The sequence below is a fragment of the Larimichthys crocea genome, chromosome XVII (genome assembly GCF_000972845.2).
Source record: "Larimichthys crocea isolate SSNF chromosome XVII, L_crocea_2.0, whole genome shotgun sequence".
Taxonomy (NCBI): domain Eukaryota; kingdom Metazoa; phylum Chordata; class Actinopteri; family Sciaenidae; genus Larimichthys; species Larimichthys crocea.
Window position 1 is genome coordinate 9,655,656 of NC_040027.1, and position 19,427 is coordinate 9,675,082.

Genomic DNA, 19,427 nt, shown 5'->3' on the forward strand with positions numbered 1-19,427 from the left:
AGAAAAAACTATGTTATGTTACTCAATTCAAATGATATAAGGAATTTAAGTCCAGCATATCAGTTAAATGCATACCTGAGCAGGTGAACTCAGACTAACACACATTAAATTTAATGTTTTCTTACATCCATTTGTTGCTTTTGCACAGAAAAGGCTCAAACTTAAAGGTCTGTGTGCTATGAGATACTGCACTACATCGTCACATATTTATATATATTTCAATAATTTCCCTTTTGGATATGGAGCCTACTACCTTATCTTAAAGTGTATTCAGTTGGAGGCTTCTGCATCCCGACAGTGAAAAGGACCACCACAGGAAGTCATTGTCATCTATAATGACTCCCCTCTGTGCAGGAGAGGAGACTCACTGTGTGACAGTTCTCTGTAGAGCTGATATTAGATACTGTTTAATGGACATAGAATAGATAACTCGCACTGACTCGTTCAATGAATAAGTATGCAGAATGTCCATTTTATTGTACAGAGTTATTGTACAGAGTTATATGTATATTCTCTCTATCTGCACTGCATATTTACACAGTCCACAAAGGTAACACAGTGGACATGTTTGGGACAACAGCTTCATTAATCCAAATGGTTCTGTCTCTCCAGAACTACACGTATACTCTTCATCTTGTGTCTGTGTACGCGTGAGTAAGTGCAGCTCACTTCCTAAAGTTGTTACTTCACTTGGATGTTTGACTTTCACAAGGCAGAATAAGGAATGTGCAGAGTTTGATAGCAGGAGCCTGTTTTCACATTCCTCTGCTGAAGAGACGGTGTTCTCACAACTTGTTTGGAAGCTGATCTTGGTCCATGTGCAATTTCACACGTGAACTTCAGTGCACATTCACTGAGGATGGACTTTTAAGGAAGAAGGGGACAACTTGTGTCTTGCAATTTAACAATTAAAATCACGTGCAGTGTCTCTGTGAGGCAGAAAGTTGGATTCACTGTTAGTGTACTGTTTGCACACATTAACATGTCAATAGCTGTGGCTCCAGTTAACCCCATCCTCCCTGTATCTATCCCCTTTGGAAATGCCTCTAACCTCCACCCGCTGTCTTTTTGTCTTTTTGACATCCCCCACTTCACTCTCTTTCTGTCTTTAACTGATGACCCCCCACATAAGACATGTTAAGATATGCTAATGTAAATTGCCTGTGAGTGTGAGCCACTATAATAGTGTCAATTCAATCCTTGCACTACTGCAGCACTTTAACTGTCCTTTAAGCACATTACAGCATTGAAGAGCAATACGAATCATACACAACGTTGGCTATCAGGAACACACAAACCCATATTTATACAGTCCAAGATACTAAATGTACAGACATTGTGGAATATCAAACTGCTCAAGTAATGTTTAAAGCTAAAATAATCTTTTACCAATAAATATACAGAAATGATTCATTATGCATGAGGGGAGTTATAATTTAAATTGGGAAAAAAACTTTTATCTAAGTTTAATTCGGACAAAGAGGAGGAGGGTTTTTGTGTTAAGTTAGTGGGGTGAGACTATGGAACAGGACTGTGGAGCTGAAGCAATGTCCAAACATGAAACAGTTTAAAATGAGGCACAAAGACACTATTTTCAAGAGGTACAGGGATGGGGGAGGTGTTGGGTAGCACTAAGGGTTATGAGGTTATTGTCTCCTTTGTTTATTTTTTTATTTTTTATTGTTTCTCTTTGTGCATGTGTGTGTGTGTATGAGTGTGTTGTCTTAAGTGTAGGTTTTATTTTGTTTGTAATACAAAGTCAGGGATATATTCTATTTATCTATAAGAATCAGGTATATCTAAACAAGTTGCAAGGAAGCTTGGTATTATCACTCATTATTTAAAGAGAAGGGGTGGGAGTTTATAAGTTATTCTTCTTCTCACTCCTTTTCGAATATGTATTTCTATGCAGGGCCGCTGTATAGAGGGGAAAAGTTAGGACAATTCCAAGGGACCACGACTGACAGGGGCCCCAAAAATAGGTAAACACCAATATAAAAAGATTAAACCATCATCACTGAGTATATATACTTCAAATATAATAATGAAATTAATTATCTCTTTGTTTTTACGTGTTTTGGGCAGTAAAAGTTAAAAAAAATGGACTTTAGCACATTTTTATGGTGGCTTTTAATCTTTAATCATCAAATAGTGAACCCATTAGATTAGATTAGATTAGATAATACTTTATTTATCCCACGGCGGGGAAATTCACTTGTTTACAGCAGCGAAAAATAGAATCAAGAAGGGCAAAACACAAGTGTACATATTTACAAAAAGTACTAAAGTAGAATGTGCAGATTTAAGAATGTGCAGATTTACAAAACAAGTACTAAGGTAGAAAATAAACTTAAAAAAACAACAACAAAAAACAAAAACAAAACAAACAAGAACAAAAAATAGCAATGGACAAAAACATATACATGCATGTGCAAATCACCAGCAGTAAATACTGTGCAAAAACAGTTGCAAGCCTTTAATTAATTAGAGTTCTGTAAAGCTTTTGATGGGATAGTTAGGTGATAGAGATGTGAGGACAACAGCTGCGCAGAGGGGGCCCAATTTGATTTTTATGTCATGGGGCCCAAAATTCCTGCCGTTTTGCCTTATTTTTTATTTTTATTTTTGTTTGCATATTCGAAATAAACACTTCAATCGATCAAACAACAGGCTGAAGGTTGAAACATTTTGCATCCTAACACCCTGAATCTGACTTTTCTGACCGTCTCCATCTTGACTTGTTTTGATTCCTCCACCCAACCTGTTCAGTTCGAGGCTGACCACGTGACCTCCGCGCCGTCCAATCCCGTGCCAGAACGCGCACGGCTCGTAATTTTGAACAGACCGAGCTCAGCGCAGCTCAGCCGGGCAGAGCTCGACGAGACAGCCGCGACTGTTTCCCGGAGTAATGGAGATTAATCACACGTTGTCATATCGGATGAAGTGAAGACTCTTTTTATTTCTTTTTATTTTTTTTAGCGCTTTTTCAGTCTTTTCTCGGATAAATATGAGTTCCCATGTTATCACTCCGGGACCGTACCGAGCCACGAAGCTGGTGAGTTCAACGGTTAAAGCTGCAACGGCAGCCGGTTTAAAAACAGACGTTAGTCGGAGGAAAGTCCCGACAGAGACATAACCGAGTTATTTAAGTGTTTATTTTTTATTGATTTAATATCGTATTTCGTGAGTTATTCATGCCAACTAACGTCCAAATCCGCCAATACTCTGCTTTGTTGACGGTTATTTTCAAGCTTACCCTCGATTAATCGATTAATTAAAACAAAACAAAAAGATAAGATAGGATTAGGATCTAAATTTTTTGCTTATAAACGTTACATTCAAATCAATTAGTCCCCTTTTTTTAAAAAAAGTTGTAATTAATTTACTGTTAGTCGACTAATCGACTTCTAATAATTGTATGAGCTCTATTAAAAGTAACTTTGTCAGTCCATTTCATTTGTAAACCCCTCTTATGTATAAAAATTATATTTGATTTACTTTGGCACGGCCGGTTAAAGTCAGACTAGATGCTGAACAGTCCTAATGTGAGCTGATAAGACATCATGGGACAGATATGTCTCAGTTCAGTTAAACTGTCTCTGTCTCTCACACGAACATGAACTTCTAATAATAATAATATTAATACATTTTATTTCACAGGGGCTTTTCTGTCACCCAAGGACAGCTTACAATAAATGAGAGTAGACGGCAAATAACAGAAACAAACAAAAAGAATCATCAAATTACAAGAATACAACATTAAAAACAGGTTAAAATAGGACAATGCAATTGAATCAGATGGACTTCTCAGTTACAGAGACAAACCTTGCTTTAACAACGTTTGTCCTGTTGGTCTAACGGTACACGTGTTCTTTATTCTACGTGTTTTGACCACTAGTCAAATGACTGACTAATAATGTCGGCACCAACTACTTTGAGAATCGATTAATTGTTTCGAGTCAAAGAAAATGACCAAAGTCTCTGATTTCAGATTCTCAAATGTGAATATTTTTCTTGTAAGCTGAACATTTTTTGGCTGAATATCTTCTCTAAGATGTTAGAGGATGTCACCATGAGCTATGGGAACATTTTTCACCGTTTTAATGAACCAAACTCATTGATTAATCGAGAAAGTTTGAAACAGTTTCATGGAGGAAATACTGCATTTGTTGGGGGGACTATTTCCAGCAGCGGATTAATCCACAAAGACGTTATTGCACCAGTTCATCTCTCTTCCTCCAGTAGTCCTCAGGTCGATGAATGTCCCAGGACATACAGTCTGAACATTAAAATCAAATTTTCTGTACTAAACTGTCTGTTCTCTTTCAGTGGAATGAGGTGACGCGTTTGTTTCGGGCCGGCATGCCCCTCCGGAAACACCGGCAGAACTTCAGGCACTACTCCTCCTGCTTCACCGCCTCCGCCGCCGTGGACTGGCTTCATCAGTTGCTCCGTAGCAACAGCAATTTTGGCCCTGACGTCACCAGGCAGCAGACGGTGCAGCTCCTGAAGAAGTTTCTAAAGAATCACGTGATAGAAGATGTGAAGAGCCGCTGGGGCACAGAGGATCTGGAGGACAACAACACGCTGTACCGATTCCCCACCACTTCTCCTCTGAAGCCCATTCCCTCTGCCCCCGGCTCCATCAAGAAAAGGCCTTCGTTCAGGGACAAGGAAGGTTTCTTCAGGTTTAAGAGTCTCAAGAAGCACGAGAAGGAGACGCAGGTGAGCTGCTCTGTTGTATCGTGTATTACAGGTTATTGTATTTGTGTCGCAGGTTAAAAACATTGGTTCATGCTCCGTTTGTGCCTTCCAGGAAAACGTGGATCCTGCCCTCACAGCTGGGGACAAGAATCAGCCAACAGGAGAGCAGCAGGTGCAGAGACGAGAGCTGACGGTGGAGGATGAGCACGAGATCTGGAGAGACATCACCGTGACCCAGTATGAACACACGTTCAACTAAAAACAAAACCCAGACACTGGGGAAGAGTTTGCATTACTAACCCGCGAGTGTTGTGTTTCAGCCTGCAGAGGATTCTGGGTGTTGCGTCTCTTAATGAGGTTTTAGACCAACGTTCTATAAACCCGCAGAACATCATCCACAACATGACCAAAGTCAACAAGCATGGGGTGGTCACACTGGACGACAAGACCAGTAAGTTCAAATTTGAACATCACAAGGACAAATATTATTTCAATTGAAAGAACTTCAGCCGGCCACATGACTTGAAATGATCAGGACTTTTCTTTAGTTAATACAACTCGCAAACGGCACAATACATTTAAACTGGCAACCTGTCTAACCGGTTAATCCTCTCTCCAGGTGACCTTCCACACTGGGTTTTATCTGCCATGAAGAGCCTGGCTAACTGTGAGTCTTAACAAGCACGTTTAAAACACTTAAGAAGTCTGTGTGAAGTTTAAATGCATACAAAGGTTTGTGTTGGGATTATAAAATATCCTCCACCCCCATGATTGCTACAGTCACCTGCTGTTTCATTTCTAGGGCCGAAGTACGACACCGCACAGCCGTCATATCCCGGCTTTGAGAGGGACGTCTTTAAAACGGTGTCCGATTACTTCTACAGCCTCCCGCAGCCTTTACTCACATACGAACTGTACGAACTGTTTATCAACGTCCTGGGTGAGTTTTGTGGATTCATTTTATGATCCTATTCTGATCTTGAAGCAGCAGGTAAACGTCCAGTGTGTAGGATTTAGTGTTGAGGTTGCAGATTACAACCGAATACGTCACTCTTCCCTTCCAGGCATGAAGGAGAATACAGGATGTTCAACAGTTCTTAGTGGATGTTGTGTTACAGGCTCAAACTGACTGCAGGGCTGTCTGCAGGATCTTGTTGCTCAGCCGCGTTGACACGCTGTCTCCACCATGTGGCGCCGTGCTTTTACCTCTAACTGTGTCCTCTGAATGCTAACAGGTTTTGGTTGTTGTCACTTCTGTTTGTGGAGTCCTAACAGCAACGTGAGGAGCTGTACTATGTGTGTGTATGCCTCCTGTTGTGTGTTGTCTCTGACTTGCCGATGGTTCTGTGTGTGTACAGTCAAAGTCTGAAATAACTAAACCCTCTCCCTCCTCTTCACTGTCTGCTTGCACTGACCCTCTGCCTGCCTCACTCGCGCCCCCCTCTGTCTCTGCATCCGCTCTCAGTGTTTTGTGGGTACGTCGCAGCGCCCTCGACACACCAACGTGGGAAACGCAAGAAGCCCGACCTGCCCTCCGCCCCCCCTCCAGCCAAGACATCTTTCCGCTCCACCGAGTGTCTCCTCCTGTCGCTGCTCAGACAGGGGACATGCGACGAGACGGAGTCGCCGATGGGAGAGGTGCTTGGCGGGAAGCTCCAGTCGCGGCTGGCTGCGCTGAGGGGAGGTGAAGGACAGTTAGGTGGCAGCTGCATGACCCTGAGCGCAGCGGCTTCAACGAGGCCTCAAACCAGGAGTTGCTCGCTGGAAACTATCCTGGATGACTCTGCCCCTCTCACCCGGCAACAGCTGTTCCTGTCCAATGACAGCCTGGCATCCTGCACCCATAGCAACAGGAGTCAGGATGACAGCCCTGCCACCACAACACTCCACAGCCTCACAGGCTTCACATCTGCATCCAAAGCGACCCCCGCTGCTTGTGACAATGCTCCAGGTGGCACAGCCAGAAACAGACTGTCTGTAGCGTCTGCAGCAGGAGTGCCGGTCGCACAGAGGTTGCGCCCCTTGCGGCCACGCAGCGCAGGCAGCTGTCTGGACATCGTCATAGAAACCAGGGAGGAAGATGTCAAGGAGACCAAGTGGCCGAACCGAGCAACCAGCTGCCTCAACGTGAACACTCCCGCAGAGCAGCATCACTCCTCCTCAGCTTCACGCCCTCCCTCACTGTCCTCCTGCCACCCCTCCTCTTCCTCCTATCATGCTCTCTCCTCCTTCTCTTCATTCGCTATGGCCAAAGCACAAGGGTCTCACGCCACCACAGGACCCGGCGGGCCCAGACCCGCCTCCAGTACCTCTAACCTTTGGACGCTTCCTGCTCCCGCTGTTGTCCGGCGCTGCCTCAGCTCTGTGGATGTGTCGAAGCTGCCTCGACCCGTTTCACTGTTCAAAGCGCCCACCAGCAACTCCCAGCCCCCCCAAACCAAACCTGAGCACAGTAAGACCCTCTCCCCTCTACCTGTCTGCTTGTCTATTAACGTCTAATCAAACTAACTCCATCTAACATCTAACCACTACCGCTGTGCGAGGTGATAACATAGAAATACACGTCCTGTTGAACTCAAAGGGTCCAGGTGATGATTTCACTCTGTGGTGATCTGTTTTTTTGACATTTTTCAAGGTTCCGATGAACACATCGACAGAACAAAGGGATGAAAGAGTCACACAGCTCATGTGCAGCTTGTTAAATTTTAGATTTGACAGTTGAAGGTTTGCTTGCTTTTGCCATGTGTTCTCTGCATTTGATATTTGCTGCTGTGCTTTGCCAAGTTTTCTTTGATCTAAGCAAAAATTTGTGTGCGTGGCGCAACTTTATGAAGCTCTGGAAACTGGGGATATCAATGATTTTAAAAAGTAACAATACAGGCTGCGGTGAAAGTGGCGTTGAGGATTTAGAAACCATTTCATACTTAAAGGTTCGTTCTATCGTCTCTGACCATGACATGTTAGTACAGTCCTGTAAATAAAGGCTACACCTTATACCGTGTGCTATAGAGATCACCTGGATCTTTGACATTTCTGTCAAAGATCACCTCATTAAATTAGTTGCAGGAAGAATCTTAAAAATCCAAACTCAATGGATGATGGAGAAACTTTTTAACGGCCTATGAAATGGAAAAAAATAAACACCAGGTGACCGTAAAGTAGCAAGAAACATGATTTTAATCGAGACAGGTTTAACATTTTAACCACAAGTATCTTTGCAATGTGCCGTCCGTCCACCGGGAGCAGCACTGCAGGAAGCGAGGAAGGACGCTGTAGGTGGTCTGATCCAGGAGAAATCCATGCTGAAGCTTTTTAATAGTGTTTATAACAATAATAATTAAAAATCTTGCCTGGCTCATTTTGCACCGTAGCTGTAGTTTATTAACTTTGTCATCCATCCATCATCCATCCATTCTTTGTCTGATCTAGTGAATGTGATGTAGCAGTGATGGATGAATGCGTCCACAGTGTGTTTCTGCACCGTCTCCGTCATCATCATCGTCATGACTGTGTGTGTGTATGTATATCAGGCCTCCTCCAGCCTCAGTGTGAGCGCATCGCCATCGAGGCTCTGCAGCTTTGCACCCTCCTCCTCCCGCCCGCCTCCCGCAGGAAGTTGCAGCTCCTCATGAGGATGATGTCGCGCATCAGCCAGAACGTGGACATGCCGCGCCTCCACCCCGCCATCGGCACCCGAACACTGGTGAGGCACAAAACAACCGACCTACGTATTCGTGTTCATGCGCGTCTCGTCTTTCTAAACGTTTCGTGGTTCTCCTTCCAGATGGTTCACACGTTTTCAGGCTGTGTCCTGGGCAGCGCTGTGGAGTGTGATTTGGATGAACTGTTGGCTACCAGACTGGTGTCATTTCTAATGGACCATCAACAAAGCATCCTCTCAGTCCCAGAGTACCTGCTCAGTGCCATCAATGACCATATACAGTACCTGCGCTCAGTTCAGGTACACGGCCTACACTCGATAGATCTTAACTCGACGACAGTGTTTAAACATTCAGTGAATCTATAAAATATCTAGTTAATACTTGCAGAACATGTAAACTAAAACAAAGGTTCCCCGTTTCTTTCCACTATCCTGACCCCAGGTCCCGATCCACTGTGTTTCTAACGTCGATGACGACGACCCAGTTTGCGCTCCGGTGCCCATCTACACGTTCTGCCGTCAGATCAGCGGCGCCGAGTTTGAACAGCAAAAGCTGGAATTGTCCCAGAAGGCCATGGAGGAGTTACTGGAGATGCTGCTGACGGACCAAAACCTCAGCGAGAAGGACCGACGCAAGAAACTGAAGCAGGTAACGAAACAACCCTCTGAGAAGATTCACGTTGTGGATAATAACTGTCTGTCAGCCTCGCCAAAACAAGGTCAAGCTTTATTTTGATAGAGACAGCTGAATAGTGACAGGAATGTGGGGAGAGAGAATTTGAGCTTGAAGCATTTAAAGAAGATTAATTTTCACAGTTTTCCAGAGACGTTAAAATCTGAGACGACTGCCGACAGTGGGTGTGGTCACAGTTCTGTTAATGTCTGTATTAGTGGATGATTAAATGTATATTATGTAAACACTTTTTTTGTCTTTGCTTTAGTTTCAGAAGCAGTATCCTGACATCTACAGTCGTCGGTTTCCCTCCTCAGACCGTGAAAACAAACCAAAGATCAAACCTCCGCTCCTCAACATCAAGAAGACCAAAGCTTTCAGCATCAGGAACTGAACCTGACCGCACAGAAGTCGCAGCCTTTAACTCATGTTTGCTTGCACTGATTTAGTATTTGGAAAATTCACTTGTTACATTTGCAATACTGTTATTCCCGTTGTGTCACGTTCATGTGTTTAATATGAGAGTTAATGCAGGCTGGACGACTTGTGTTTGCGATGTGTGTTGACAGCTGAGACGGACGGTGGAGCAGCTCACATTAGTCAGTGTGTTTTTATATGAAGCAGGTTTTTATTTTATAAGATCTGAGTTCATTTGGAACAAATTTCCTCTTTTACCTGTTTTTCTTTCTGCTCACCTGTTGGCTGATACTGACGTGTGTGTGTGTGTGTGTGTGTGTGTGTGTGTGTGTGTGTGTGTGTGTGTGTGTGTGTGTGTGTGTGTGTGTGTGTGTGTGTGTGTGTGTGTGTGTGTGTGTGTGTGTGTGTGTGTGTGTGTAGATTGCATTTGGGAGAAAAGAAATCTGCATTTCTGGATCACTGGTGTGAGAATAATTAGATTATATATTTCTTAATTTATACAACATTGGGAGCAGTGCTAGATGTGTGTTTCTTGTCATGGAAACTGTTTTTTTTTAATAGATTTTACTAAACTTTGTCATCAAATCTCACGTTTCGTTTGAAATGCTCTTTAGAAGTTTTCATCCTTTTCTTTTTCCTTCTGTTTTCGTTTGTTTTTAAGCTTTTTACGGGAACGTTTTAGGTTTTTCTCACAGGGAATCTTTCATCTCATGGTTATATTATCGCTATGATTAGTTTCTTTTTATTCATTGACTCATCTTGAACTCATCCCTGCTTAGTTTATTGGCTAGAGGAAAGTTTTGCACTGGATTTAGGCGTTGTGAATGGCCAATCATCAGAGTGGTTAATTTATACATATTTAATGTATATTAGACTCCCTAAAGATCTCACCAGACACTTGACATATTGTGGGTACGCTGCAGCGATCTAATACAGAGCTCATGTCACGTGTCTGAGGAAATGTAACAAGCTTGACTTAAAAGATTAAGCTGTCCTTTTTTAAATTTATGTTATTTGAAGTATTCGTTCTAGCCAGATATGTTTATACCTCAGATATGTGTGTGTGTGTGTGTGTAAGTGTATACGCACTCATCAGCAGTGTTTCTTTGTACACCCACACGGTTGTATTCTTCCTCATCATTGTTTACTATGCAAAGCCCTGGGAAATAAACCTGTTCAGCTGTTTATTTATACGCCTTCGTTCTGTTTCTTTGTAATAAAAATGTGCCAAATATCAGATGTGTGCCTCTGAGCTGTTTGAAGAACTAGGGCTTGTGTTTACTTTGTGATGGTTTTGGTTGGGAACCAGACCTGCTCACAGAAGTTCATTCAGTGTCAGAGACTCCATGCACTCCTGAGGTTGAGGTCTGTGTGCTGGTACCATTTGTATTATGTATTTATGTGTTATGGTCCATGACGTACACAACTCCAGCTGTTCATGTGAGAGATTATACATGAGTCAGAATCTGTCATGGCATGAAATATCAAGTTAGGCCAAGAGATGTTATTTACTCAGCCAGCAAGTGTTTTTCAGATGCGGCTTGTGGAGGAATGTGGTCTGTACTTAATAAAACCTGATTCTAGGATACTAGTGCAGTATACTGATTTTACTGCATCTGTGTTTTATGTCTCGGGTAACCACACGTGTGTCTTTGGTACCGGTAACTTCATTATAACCTCACAGTGAACTTGTTAAAGCCGGTTTCCTGTCTACAGCTAGGTGTGATGGTGGATGTGTTAAACTTTTGTCTGTGACAGATAAACCCCATGTGGGGGCATCAGTCGAAACAGAAAGTACCCCACACCTGAAATCCACAATGTACCAAACAACTTGTGCTCTGTCCAATGGTTTCCACAGCCTGTGAGCAGTTTCTGTCCTGCCACTTGAAACATATTTGCACTGTAACGTCAACTGAGCATTTTATTTCTCACGGGGAAATCAACAACTCTCCACAACATTCCTGGTCAGCTCTGATAAGTTGGTATGCAGGTGAATTCGCAGTGTTGCCGGTGATGTTGTGCATTCAGGTTTTACAAAAGAAGAAGGCAGAGTTCCTTTGAAACTCTTTAATTGTTCATAGAGGTAGATGGACTTACTTCTCTTATAATGGGCACTACCTAATCAACCCTTTGCATCACCTTTTGCTTGTGTGTCAGGCAACCTTTCCAGTTTCCTTTAGGGAGTTTAGAGACGTGGATTTTCTTCGATGGACTCAAAAAAGTCAGTTGGCATGGATTCCCTGATGTTTAGGAGCATGTTCTGATCATAGCTGAAGGAAATCAGGAGCCCAGGAGGATGAAGTCAGGCGCAATGCAACCATTCATTCGGATTCACCATTCCTCCATCCAGACAGAGATCGCCATCCTTCTATTCAACTTTTATTTATCAAATAACAAAAGACAAAAGTGAATCATTCACTCGCCCCTTCTTTTTTTCTGTTGCTCTTCCTCCCCCGCTCCAGAGTTGGCCAATTAAAATAGTTTGTGAGAGTGTTTGTTGACGCTGTCTGGAACTAATTAGATTCTTTCTACACGCATATTCATGTAACAACTCAACCAGCACACTGCTTTTAAGCTGACTCAATGGGTTTGACCCACATCGTCGGTAGGTGAGTGTGTGTTTGTGTTCCCAGGTTGACAAAGATCTTGTTTTAGGGCCTGGAGAACATTCTGCAAGGAGCCGAGGGCCAGACGGCTGAAAGGAGAGGAGACAAAGCTGGTTTGTTCAGCTCTGGATACGACCAGAGGGGGAGGAGGTGGTGGTGGAGGAGGAGGTGGTGCAGGAGGAGGAGGAGGAGGAGGAGGAGGAGGAAGAAAAGGGGAAGCAGGGAGAGCAACAGACATGAAAGGAAGTTTGGAGAGTAGAGGAGGCGAAGGAGATGCAGAGGAAAGGAAGGATTGGAGGGGGAAGCGAGGAAGGATGGAAAAGGGGAGGAGAAAAAGGGGGTGGATAAGAAGAAAAGAGAGGAGGGATGAGGGGGCCCAGTTTCCATCCCTCACCACAGGAAATCTGTGTGCGGTTTAAATGCAAGCCGGAGTCTCCTTTCACAGGCTGTTTGTGTGTAAGTGTGTGCAGAACCTACAGCAGCATGGTCAGCCGGTGAGTACAACTTTCCCTTTCTTTCTTTCTTTAAATGTTTTTTACATGTTTGAGGATCAAGAACATAAAGAGCAGACATGTTTCTAAAAAGAGAAATATATTTGTTTCCTCAGAAATGAAAAGAGACGCCACTCAGTGACGTTTGTTGTTTTGGTGAGGCGGCTGTGTGGAGTTCAGTTGATGCAGAGTTTTCCACTTTTTTACCGTAAATGAGAGAAAGACGAAACCTGCTTAAGAAAACAACAGATTATGAGTGCTCTCTGCAAAAACACAGCGCTGAAATCACAGAAAGAAGCTGCAGTCTTCACACTCCTTTAGTTTTTACGCTGCAGACTGGTGTAAAGTCAAATCGAGGGTCTGTCTTACTTAGTGGGGTGTTTTCACGCAGACATTTTTGTGGACTGTCCTAACAAGGACCTGATGATAAACAGAGAAAAACAAAGTAGGGAAAGAGGTGGGGGTAAGAAGAGAAAGAAAAAAGAGAACATTGCACTGGACAGTTCAGTTGACCAAACAATCTCACCGCACGGTCCATTTAGTAACTGTTCTGGAGCTTTTGCTGGTATTCCAGCATCTTCCTCGGCAGGTAGAGTTTGCTCAGTTGTCACTGAAATGTAGATGTTCATATTAAAGAGAAGTCTTTACCAACTTCTAATTCTTTGATCTCTCCATCCGCTGAGGAAGATCTTGTGATATAATCAATAGTTTGATGAACAGATTGTTTTGTCGAGGGTAAACTTTCAGTCTCAGGTGAGTGACTGATCTGCATCGCTTGGACCCCATCGACCAGTCCCTGTACTATTGGAATATATAATTGTGTAAAGCAAACCACACAGTAATAATAACAGTCATAAAAATTATAATACTTTTATTTTATAGCATTTTATATAGCACTTAAAGGTACTCAATGGCACTTTACATGGTGGACAAGCAGGTTTAAAGAGGTCCATGAGGAGGGGATAACCTCCTGTCCTCCGGCAGGTCTGGAGAAGGTTTTCTGACTTGTTCGTGTCATGAATTTGTTCCTTAAATGTTTTTTTTTTTGTATTTCCTGTCCAGAGTGGAGCATCCTGCTGCAGGCTACAAGAAGATCTTTGAGACGGTGGAGGAGCTGAATGAGGCGATACCTGCAGAGATCACTGGTAGGAAAGAAGAGATTCTCCACTGTGCAATAACTTTGTGATTACACGGTTAGACCACCTTAGACCACCTTAGACCACCTTAGACCAGACCATGGGGCACCTCTATTAAACTGTCGTACAGGATGACTTCCACATGGACTGATGGATTTGAAGTTTAATTCACTTATTCTCTTAGAAGATCAGTATCACTCTGTCGAATATAAGGCTGCTGATGTTTTCGTTACACTTTATTGCATTTGTTTTGATAACTGTTCACACATTTTGATACGTGTAAAATGTGGAAATTTGTTACACGTCAGATTCAGATCAGTCTGTGACACTAGATGATACATATATATGAAAATAAAATATTGTCTTTAGAGTTGTTAGTGGTCTACAGACAGACCTACACACTCAAATGTCTGTTATCGTAACAGTTATAGACACCTTTTTACAAGCAGTTATGTGTGTTCACATGTTTAGTTTCCAGGCAATGTAATTATATGTGTGTGTGTGTGTGTGTGTGTGTGCAGGTGACATACCGTCATGGCTGGGCGGCAGTCTTCTCAGGATGGGTCCGGGTCTTTTCGAGGTGGGAGATGAACCTTTCCACCATCTGTTTGACGGACAGGCTCTCATGCACAAGTTTGACCTGAAGGACGGTCAGGTGACGTACTTCAGGAGGTAAGAATACTAACGAGCACCTTTTTAAATAAAAAAAATCACCTTCAAACTAACTTGTTTTTATTAGCATGGTTCTGAGATGATCTCGTCTTGTAGTTCTTGACGTGGATCTCACGTTTTTGTACATGAAAAACTTTTATTATCATCATGCAGATCCAAATTCAGACCTTTCATGACATCTGATTTGTGTTAGTGCAGAGAGGTATGCAGCTCTGTGCTCAGCTATGTTGCAAGAGAAAAACAACTCAGACCACAAAAATCCTTCACCCCTCTGCGTTTGAAAATAAGTTTCGATTATGTGTTTCATGGAATTCAAAGTAGCGTTTTGATTACAGTTAATAGTCAGTGAATACACTGTGGCTTTATGGTTCTCTGTGTGTAATATTTCTGCTCAGGTTCATCAGGTCGGATGCGTATGTCCGTGCCATGACAGAGAAAAGAATAGTCATCACTGAGTTTGGAACAGCAGCCTACCCGGACCCCTGCAAAAATATCTTCTCCAGGTAACTCCAGACGTGGCTTATTGACATATTTCAATTAATATATTAGCTATTTAACCCCTTCATCCTCCAGCCTTCATCCTGGATCTAACTTTTAAAATCTGAGTGTTGTATCTTCTCATCTAACTTTTTTTTATTTCTGTGCAGATTCTTTACTTACTGCAGAGGCATTGAGGTGACTGATAACTGCTTGGTGAACATTTATCCAATCGGTGAAGACTTCTACGCCGTCACAGAGACCAATTACATCACCAAAGTTGATCCTGATTCGCTGGAGACTTTAAAGAAGGTGAGAGGTGATTGGGTTTTTTTGGGCGTGCAGACAGGATCACACTGATTCTGCAACTCTTTCTCTTTTTTACTATTTTTCTATCGAAAGTAGTAGTAAGGATTACTTTCATCTGAAAAATATACGTCCGGTATGAGAGTACACATATTTTTAATACAATTATTATGTTGTTTATGTCATTTAAACACCTTTACATTGACTCTTCACCATCTGATTCTTTTTTTTTGTGAATGTATTTACATCAGGTGGACTTGTGTAAGTACCTCTCAGTGAATGGAGTGACTGCCCACCCCCACAGAGACACAGATGGGACAGTCTACAACATCGGGAACTGCTTTGGCAAAAACATGAGCCTGGCTTATAATATCATCAAGATCCCACCTCCTCAGAAAGGTGAGTAAACTGTCACTGAATATCAGAGAATTGTATTTAGTCGATTCTGTTGAAGCCGAATTCTTTAAATAAATGTTTATTTGCCACTGGAATACATTTTTGTATTGAAGTGTCTCTCACACTATCTCTGTGTGTTTCCAGACAAGTCAGATCAGTTTGACAAATCCCAGGTCGTGGTTCAGCTACCCAGCAGCGAGAGGTTAAAACCCTCCTACGTACACAGGTACGGTTAGTTCTTCCATTTCTCACAGTGAATCCACAATACAGTGATTTCAGCGGGATCTGTTTGATGAAGCTTTTTGAAGTTGTCACTGCTCCTCATGTATCTTGTCTATCTCTCTGCTTGTCTGTCTGTAGTTTCGGTATGACAGACAACCATTTTGTGTTTGTGGAGCAGCCGGTGAAAATCAACCTGTTCAAGTTCCTCTCGGCTTGGGGCCTTAGAGGAGCCACATACATGGACTGCTTTGAATCCAACGAGACCATGGGGGTAGGTCAGGGTGTGGAGCAGAGTCAGTTTGTAATAGGTTTGATATCAGTTAGTATCATGGTTGGATTACAGAGCCTGGAGCCCCTGTTTCTTATTCAAACGCAACCACAGAGAGAATAACCACAAAAGGATGAAAAACAACTACAAACAGATGCAGAATGACTACAAAGAGATTGAAAAACAACTACAAACAGATGCAGAATGACTACAAAGAGATGAAAACCACCCATACAGAGATTCAAAACAACCACAAAGAGATTCAAAACAACCATAAAAAGATGAAAAACTACTACAAAAAAAGACATAAAACAACCACAAAGATGTGCAAAACAACTACAAAGAGATTCAAAACAACCACAAGGAGGCACAGAACAACCACAAAAAACATAAAACAACTACAAAGAGATGTAAAACACCCATAAAAAGATGAAAAACAACTACAAAAGACATAAAACAACCACAACGATGTAAAACAACTACAAAGAGATTCAAAACAACCACAAAAACATAAAACAACTACAAGGAGACAAAAAACAACTACAAACAGATGCAGAATGACTACAAAGAGATGAAAAACACCCATACAGAGATTCAAAACAACCATAAAAAGACATAAAACAACCACAAAAATGTGCAAAACAACTACAAAGAGATTCAAAACAACCACAAGGAGACACAAAACAACCACAAAAAAGCATAAAACAACTACAAGGAGACAAAAAACAACCACAAGGAGATGCAAAATGACTACAAAGAGATGAAAAACAACCATACAGAGATTCAAAACAACCAAAGAGATTCAAAACACCCACAAGGAGACACGAAACAACCACAAAAAAAAACATAAAACAACTACAACGAGACAAAAAACAACCACAAGGAGATGCAAAATGACTACAAAGGGATGTAAAACACCCATAAAAAGATGAAAAACAACTACAAAAGACATAAAACAACCACAAAGATGTAAAACGACTACAAAGAGATTCAAAACAACAATAAAAAGACTTAAAACAACCATAGAGATGGAATACTACCACAAAAGACACAAAACAACTACAATTAGATGGAAAACCACCACAGAAAGACACACACTGAATTTATCACACTGAATAAACAGTTTTATTAATAATGTGAGTTTATTATTGCCAGGAAAGAGTCATATGTTTACATGTGCATTTCTGTTCATATAATATGTGTGTGTGTGTTTACATGCTGTAGACTTTGTTCCACGTGGCCACAAAGGACTCTGGAGGTTATTTGAGCAGCCACAAGTTCAGAACGTCAGCGTTCAACATCTTTCACCATATCAACACCTATGAGGACGAGGGATTCATCGTCGTCGACGTATGCGCGTGGAAAGGGTGAGTGTGACCCCGTGTGTGTGTCTGTGTGAGTGTTTTATGGGCAGTATAATTGTCTGATCTTGACGTCTGTCTTTCTTTATTCCCCTCTTCTTCCACAGATACGACTTTGTGTATAACTACCTGTACATGGCCAACATAAAGCAGGAGTGGGAGGAGGTGAAGAAAGCAGCGATGAGAGCGCCTCAACCTGAGGTCAGGCGATACGTGCTGCCACTGGATATACACAGGGTGAGTATACACACACACACACACACACACACACACACACACACACACTGCATGTTTTGGCTGACTTTGTGGAGCAGCTTATCCTGGATCAGTATTTAACTCAAGTCAGATTTCTCACATGAACTACACTTTTCTTACGCTCCTGCATAAAATACCACTATAACCACTACACTGTGCTAACTCTGTGTGTGTGTGTGTGTGTGTGTGTGTGTGTGTGTATAAACCCATGTATGTGCTTGTGTGTGTGTGTGTTTTCAGGAAGAGCAGGGAAAGAATCTGGTCTCTCTGTCCTACACCACAGCAACTGCTGTTCTCAACAGTGATGGCACCATTTGGCTTGAACCTGAAGTCCTCTTTTCTGCACCAAGACAGGGTAACACACACACACAATTGTAATTATTGTATATACTGCTGTGTATTTTAATTTAGAATAATTAAGCAATATGACACGAGAGGGTGTGTTTTACCGTCATTATTGACACTTCAGCGATGCCAATAAGTTGATTTGAGCACGGTCTAAATGTCCAGTTGACCAATCAGACATGATTATTTATTAGTTGACTTATATTTTGTATTAATAATCTGAGTCTATCAGAAACTAACCCAACTTACTTGTTGTTTACAACAATCTGCTTTGGTCCTGGCTCAGCTCATAAATATATATTTGTTATAGAAGTCTCTTTCTCTCTCAGCCTTTGAGTTTCCACAGATTAACTACTCTCGCTGTTGTGGGAAGAAGTACTCCTTCGCTTACGGCCTGGGACTCAACCACTTCATCCCTGACAGGGTACGAGCACCTTTACCTCAGCCAAAAGGAAATCTACAAAGTGTTTGGTGATGTTTATGTTGTTATTAATGATTTATTGTTGATTTGATGTAGATTGTGAAGCTGAACGTACAGACCAAAGAGACCTGGGTGTGGCAGGAGGAAGAGTGTTACCCGTCAGAGCCGGTGTTTGTGCCAACGCCTGGAGCTACAGAAGAGGATGATGGTACGTCACATGCCTCATCCTGATCACGTCTGTGGTGGAAACACACACACACACACACACACACACACACACACAGTCATCTCCGTTTGTGTGGGTGTTTGCAGGCGTCCTGCTGAGTGTCGTGGTGAAGCCGGGCGCAGAGAGGCCGGGCTTCCTGCTGGTGCTGGATGCCATGAAACTGACAGAGCTGGCAAGGGCAGAGGTCAGCACCATCATCCCTGTGACCCTCCACGGCATGTACAAACCATGACACATCATAAAATACGCCGCGTCACTCTCCTGGCCAGAGCTGCTGCTGCTCTGATCCTGATCTGAACCAAGCATGCTCATAACAACGACTCAGCAAAAGTCATTTGACTCAGACAGTCACAGTAAGTTGGATGAAGATGATTTACATACATTTTACCATGGTACACTTATCATGTGACTAAATATCATGTTATTAATGTTATTTACCGCCTGCTTGGGTTCAAACTTGCTGCTTATAATGTGAAAATGTGTCTTCTTGCATGAAGAGAGTTGAACAGTATCTTGTGTGTGTGTGTGTACAGAGAAATAACCTGAGTTTACTTTGCTTTTGTTGGAAATGTTTGATTTTATAATTAAAAAAAAATAACTCCTGCATATTTGTGAAATCATCAACAGCCTCTATTAAAACACAAGCGACAGACGTTTTAAAAATGGCATTTACATTTTATTTAATCTTTTCTACAAATAAAACATTGCGATGATCTTTTCACATTTTGTAATCGCAATACCTAGTGTGAGTTATTTTCAAAGAACCCTCTGCCACGTGCAAAAAGGAGAC

General features: G+C 42.2%; 2 protein-coding genes across 3 annotated transcripts; both read left to right on the top strand.

Moving 5' to 3' along the window:
* Positions 1 to 2,810: 2,810 nt before the first annotated feature.
* On the top strand, positions 2,811 to 10,648 carry depdc1a (DEP domain containing 1a). 2 transcript variants are annotated; one of them, XM_019277347.2, is made up of 11 exons: positions 2,811 to 3,055; positions 4,330 to 4,725; positions 4,817 to 4,941; positions 5,025 to 5,155; positions 5,324 to 5,371; positions 5,507 to 5,644; positions 6,170 to 7,156; positions 8,235 to 8,407; positions 8,489 to 8,665; positions 8,808 to 9,014; positions 9,307 to 10,648. In XM_019277347.2, exons 1-11 carry the CDS (start codon positions 3,008 to 3,010, stop codon positions 9,430 to 9,432), a joined length of 2,556 nt encoding a protein of 851 aa, XP_019132892.2. In that variant the 5' UTR covers positions 2,811 to 3,007; the 3' UTR covers positions 9,433 to 10,648. The 2 variants fall into 2 exon arrangements, with proteins under 2 accessions (XP_019132892.2, XP_019132893.1); XM_019277348.2 differs by lacking the exon at positions 6,170 to 7,156 and having other exon boundaries at positions 2,814 to 3,055.
* A 1,733-nt stretch (positions 10,649 to 12,381) lies between these two features.
* Positions 12,382 to 19,222, top strand: LOC104936272 (retinal Mueller cells isomerohydrolase). The gene is made up of 14 exons (XM_027290548.1): positions 12,382 to 12,555; positions 13,615 to 13,697; positions 14,210 to 14,360; positions 14,756 to 14,863; positions 15,008 to 15,149; positions 15,395 to 15,542; positions 15,684 to 15,765; positions 15,900 to 16,032; positions 17,254 to 17,396; positions 17,498 to 17,627; positions 17,886 to 18,000; positions 18,320 to 18,414; positions 18,508 to 18,619; positions 18,724 to 19,222. The coding sequence occupies exons 1-14, from the start codon at positions 12,428 to 12,430 to the stop codon at positions 18,867 to 18,869; spliced, it is 1,716 nt and encodes a 571-aa protein (XP_027146349.1). The 5' UTR covers positions 12,382 to 12,427; the 3' UTR covers positions 18,870 to 19,222.
* Positions 19,223 to 19,427: the final 205 nt, after the last annotated feature.

Bases quoted from the DNA above. Each gene is read 5' to 3' on its own strand.
- LOC104936272 (XM_027290548.1), top strand. From the start codon at position 12,428: ATGAGGGGGCCCAGTTTCCATCCCTCACCACAGGAAATCTGTGTGCGG. The intron at 14,864-15,007 runs GTAACTCCAGAC...ATTTCTGTGCAG, and splicing joins TGCAAAAATATCTTCTCCAG to ATTCTTTACTTACTGCAGAG. The intron at 15,150-15,394 runs GTGAGAGGTGAT...TATTTACATCAG, and splicing joins CGCTGGAGACTTTAAAGAAG to GTGGACTTGTGTAAGTACCT.
- depdc1a (XM_019277347.2), top strand. From the start codon at position 3,008: ATGAGTTCCCATGTTATCACTCCGGGACCGTACCGAGCCACGAAGCTG. The intron at 5,645-6,169 runs GTGAGTTTTGTG...ATCCGCTCTCAG, and splicing joins ACTGTTTATCAACGTCCTGG to TGTTTTGTGGGTACGTCGCA. The intron at 7,157-8,234 runs GTAAGACCCTCT...TATGTATATCAG, and splicing joins CCAAACCAAACCTGAGCACA to GCCTCCTCCAGCCTCAGTGT.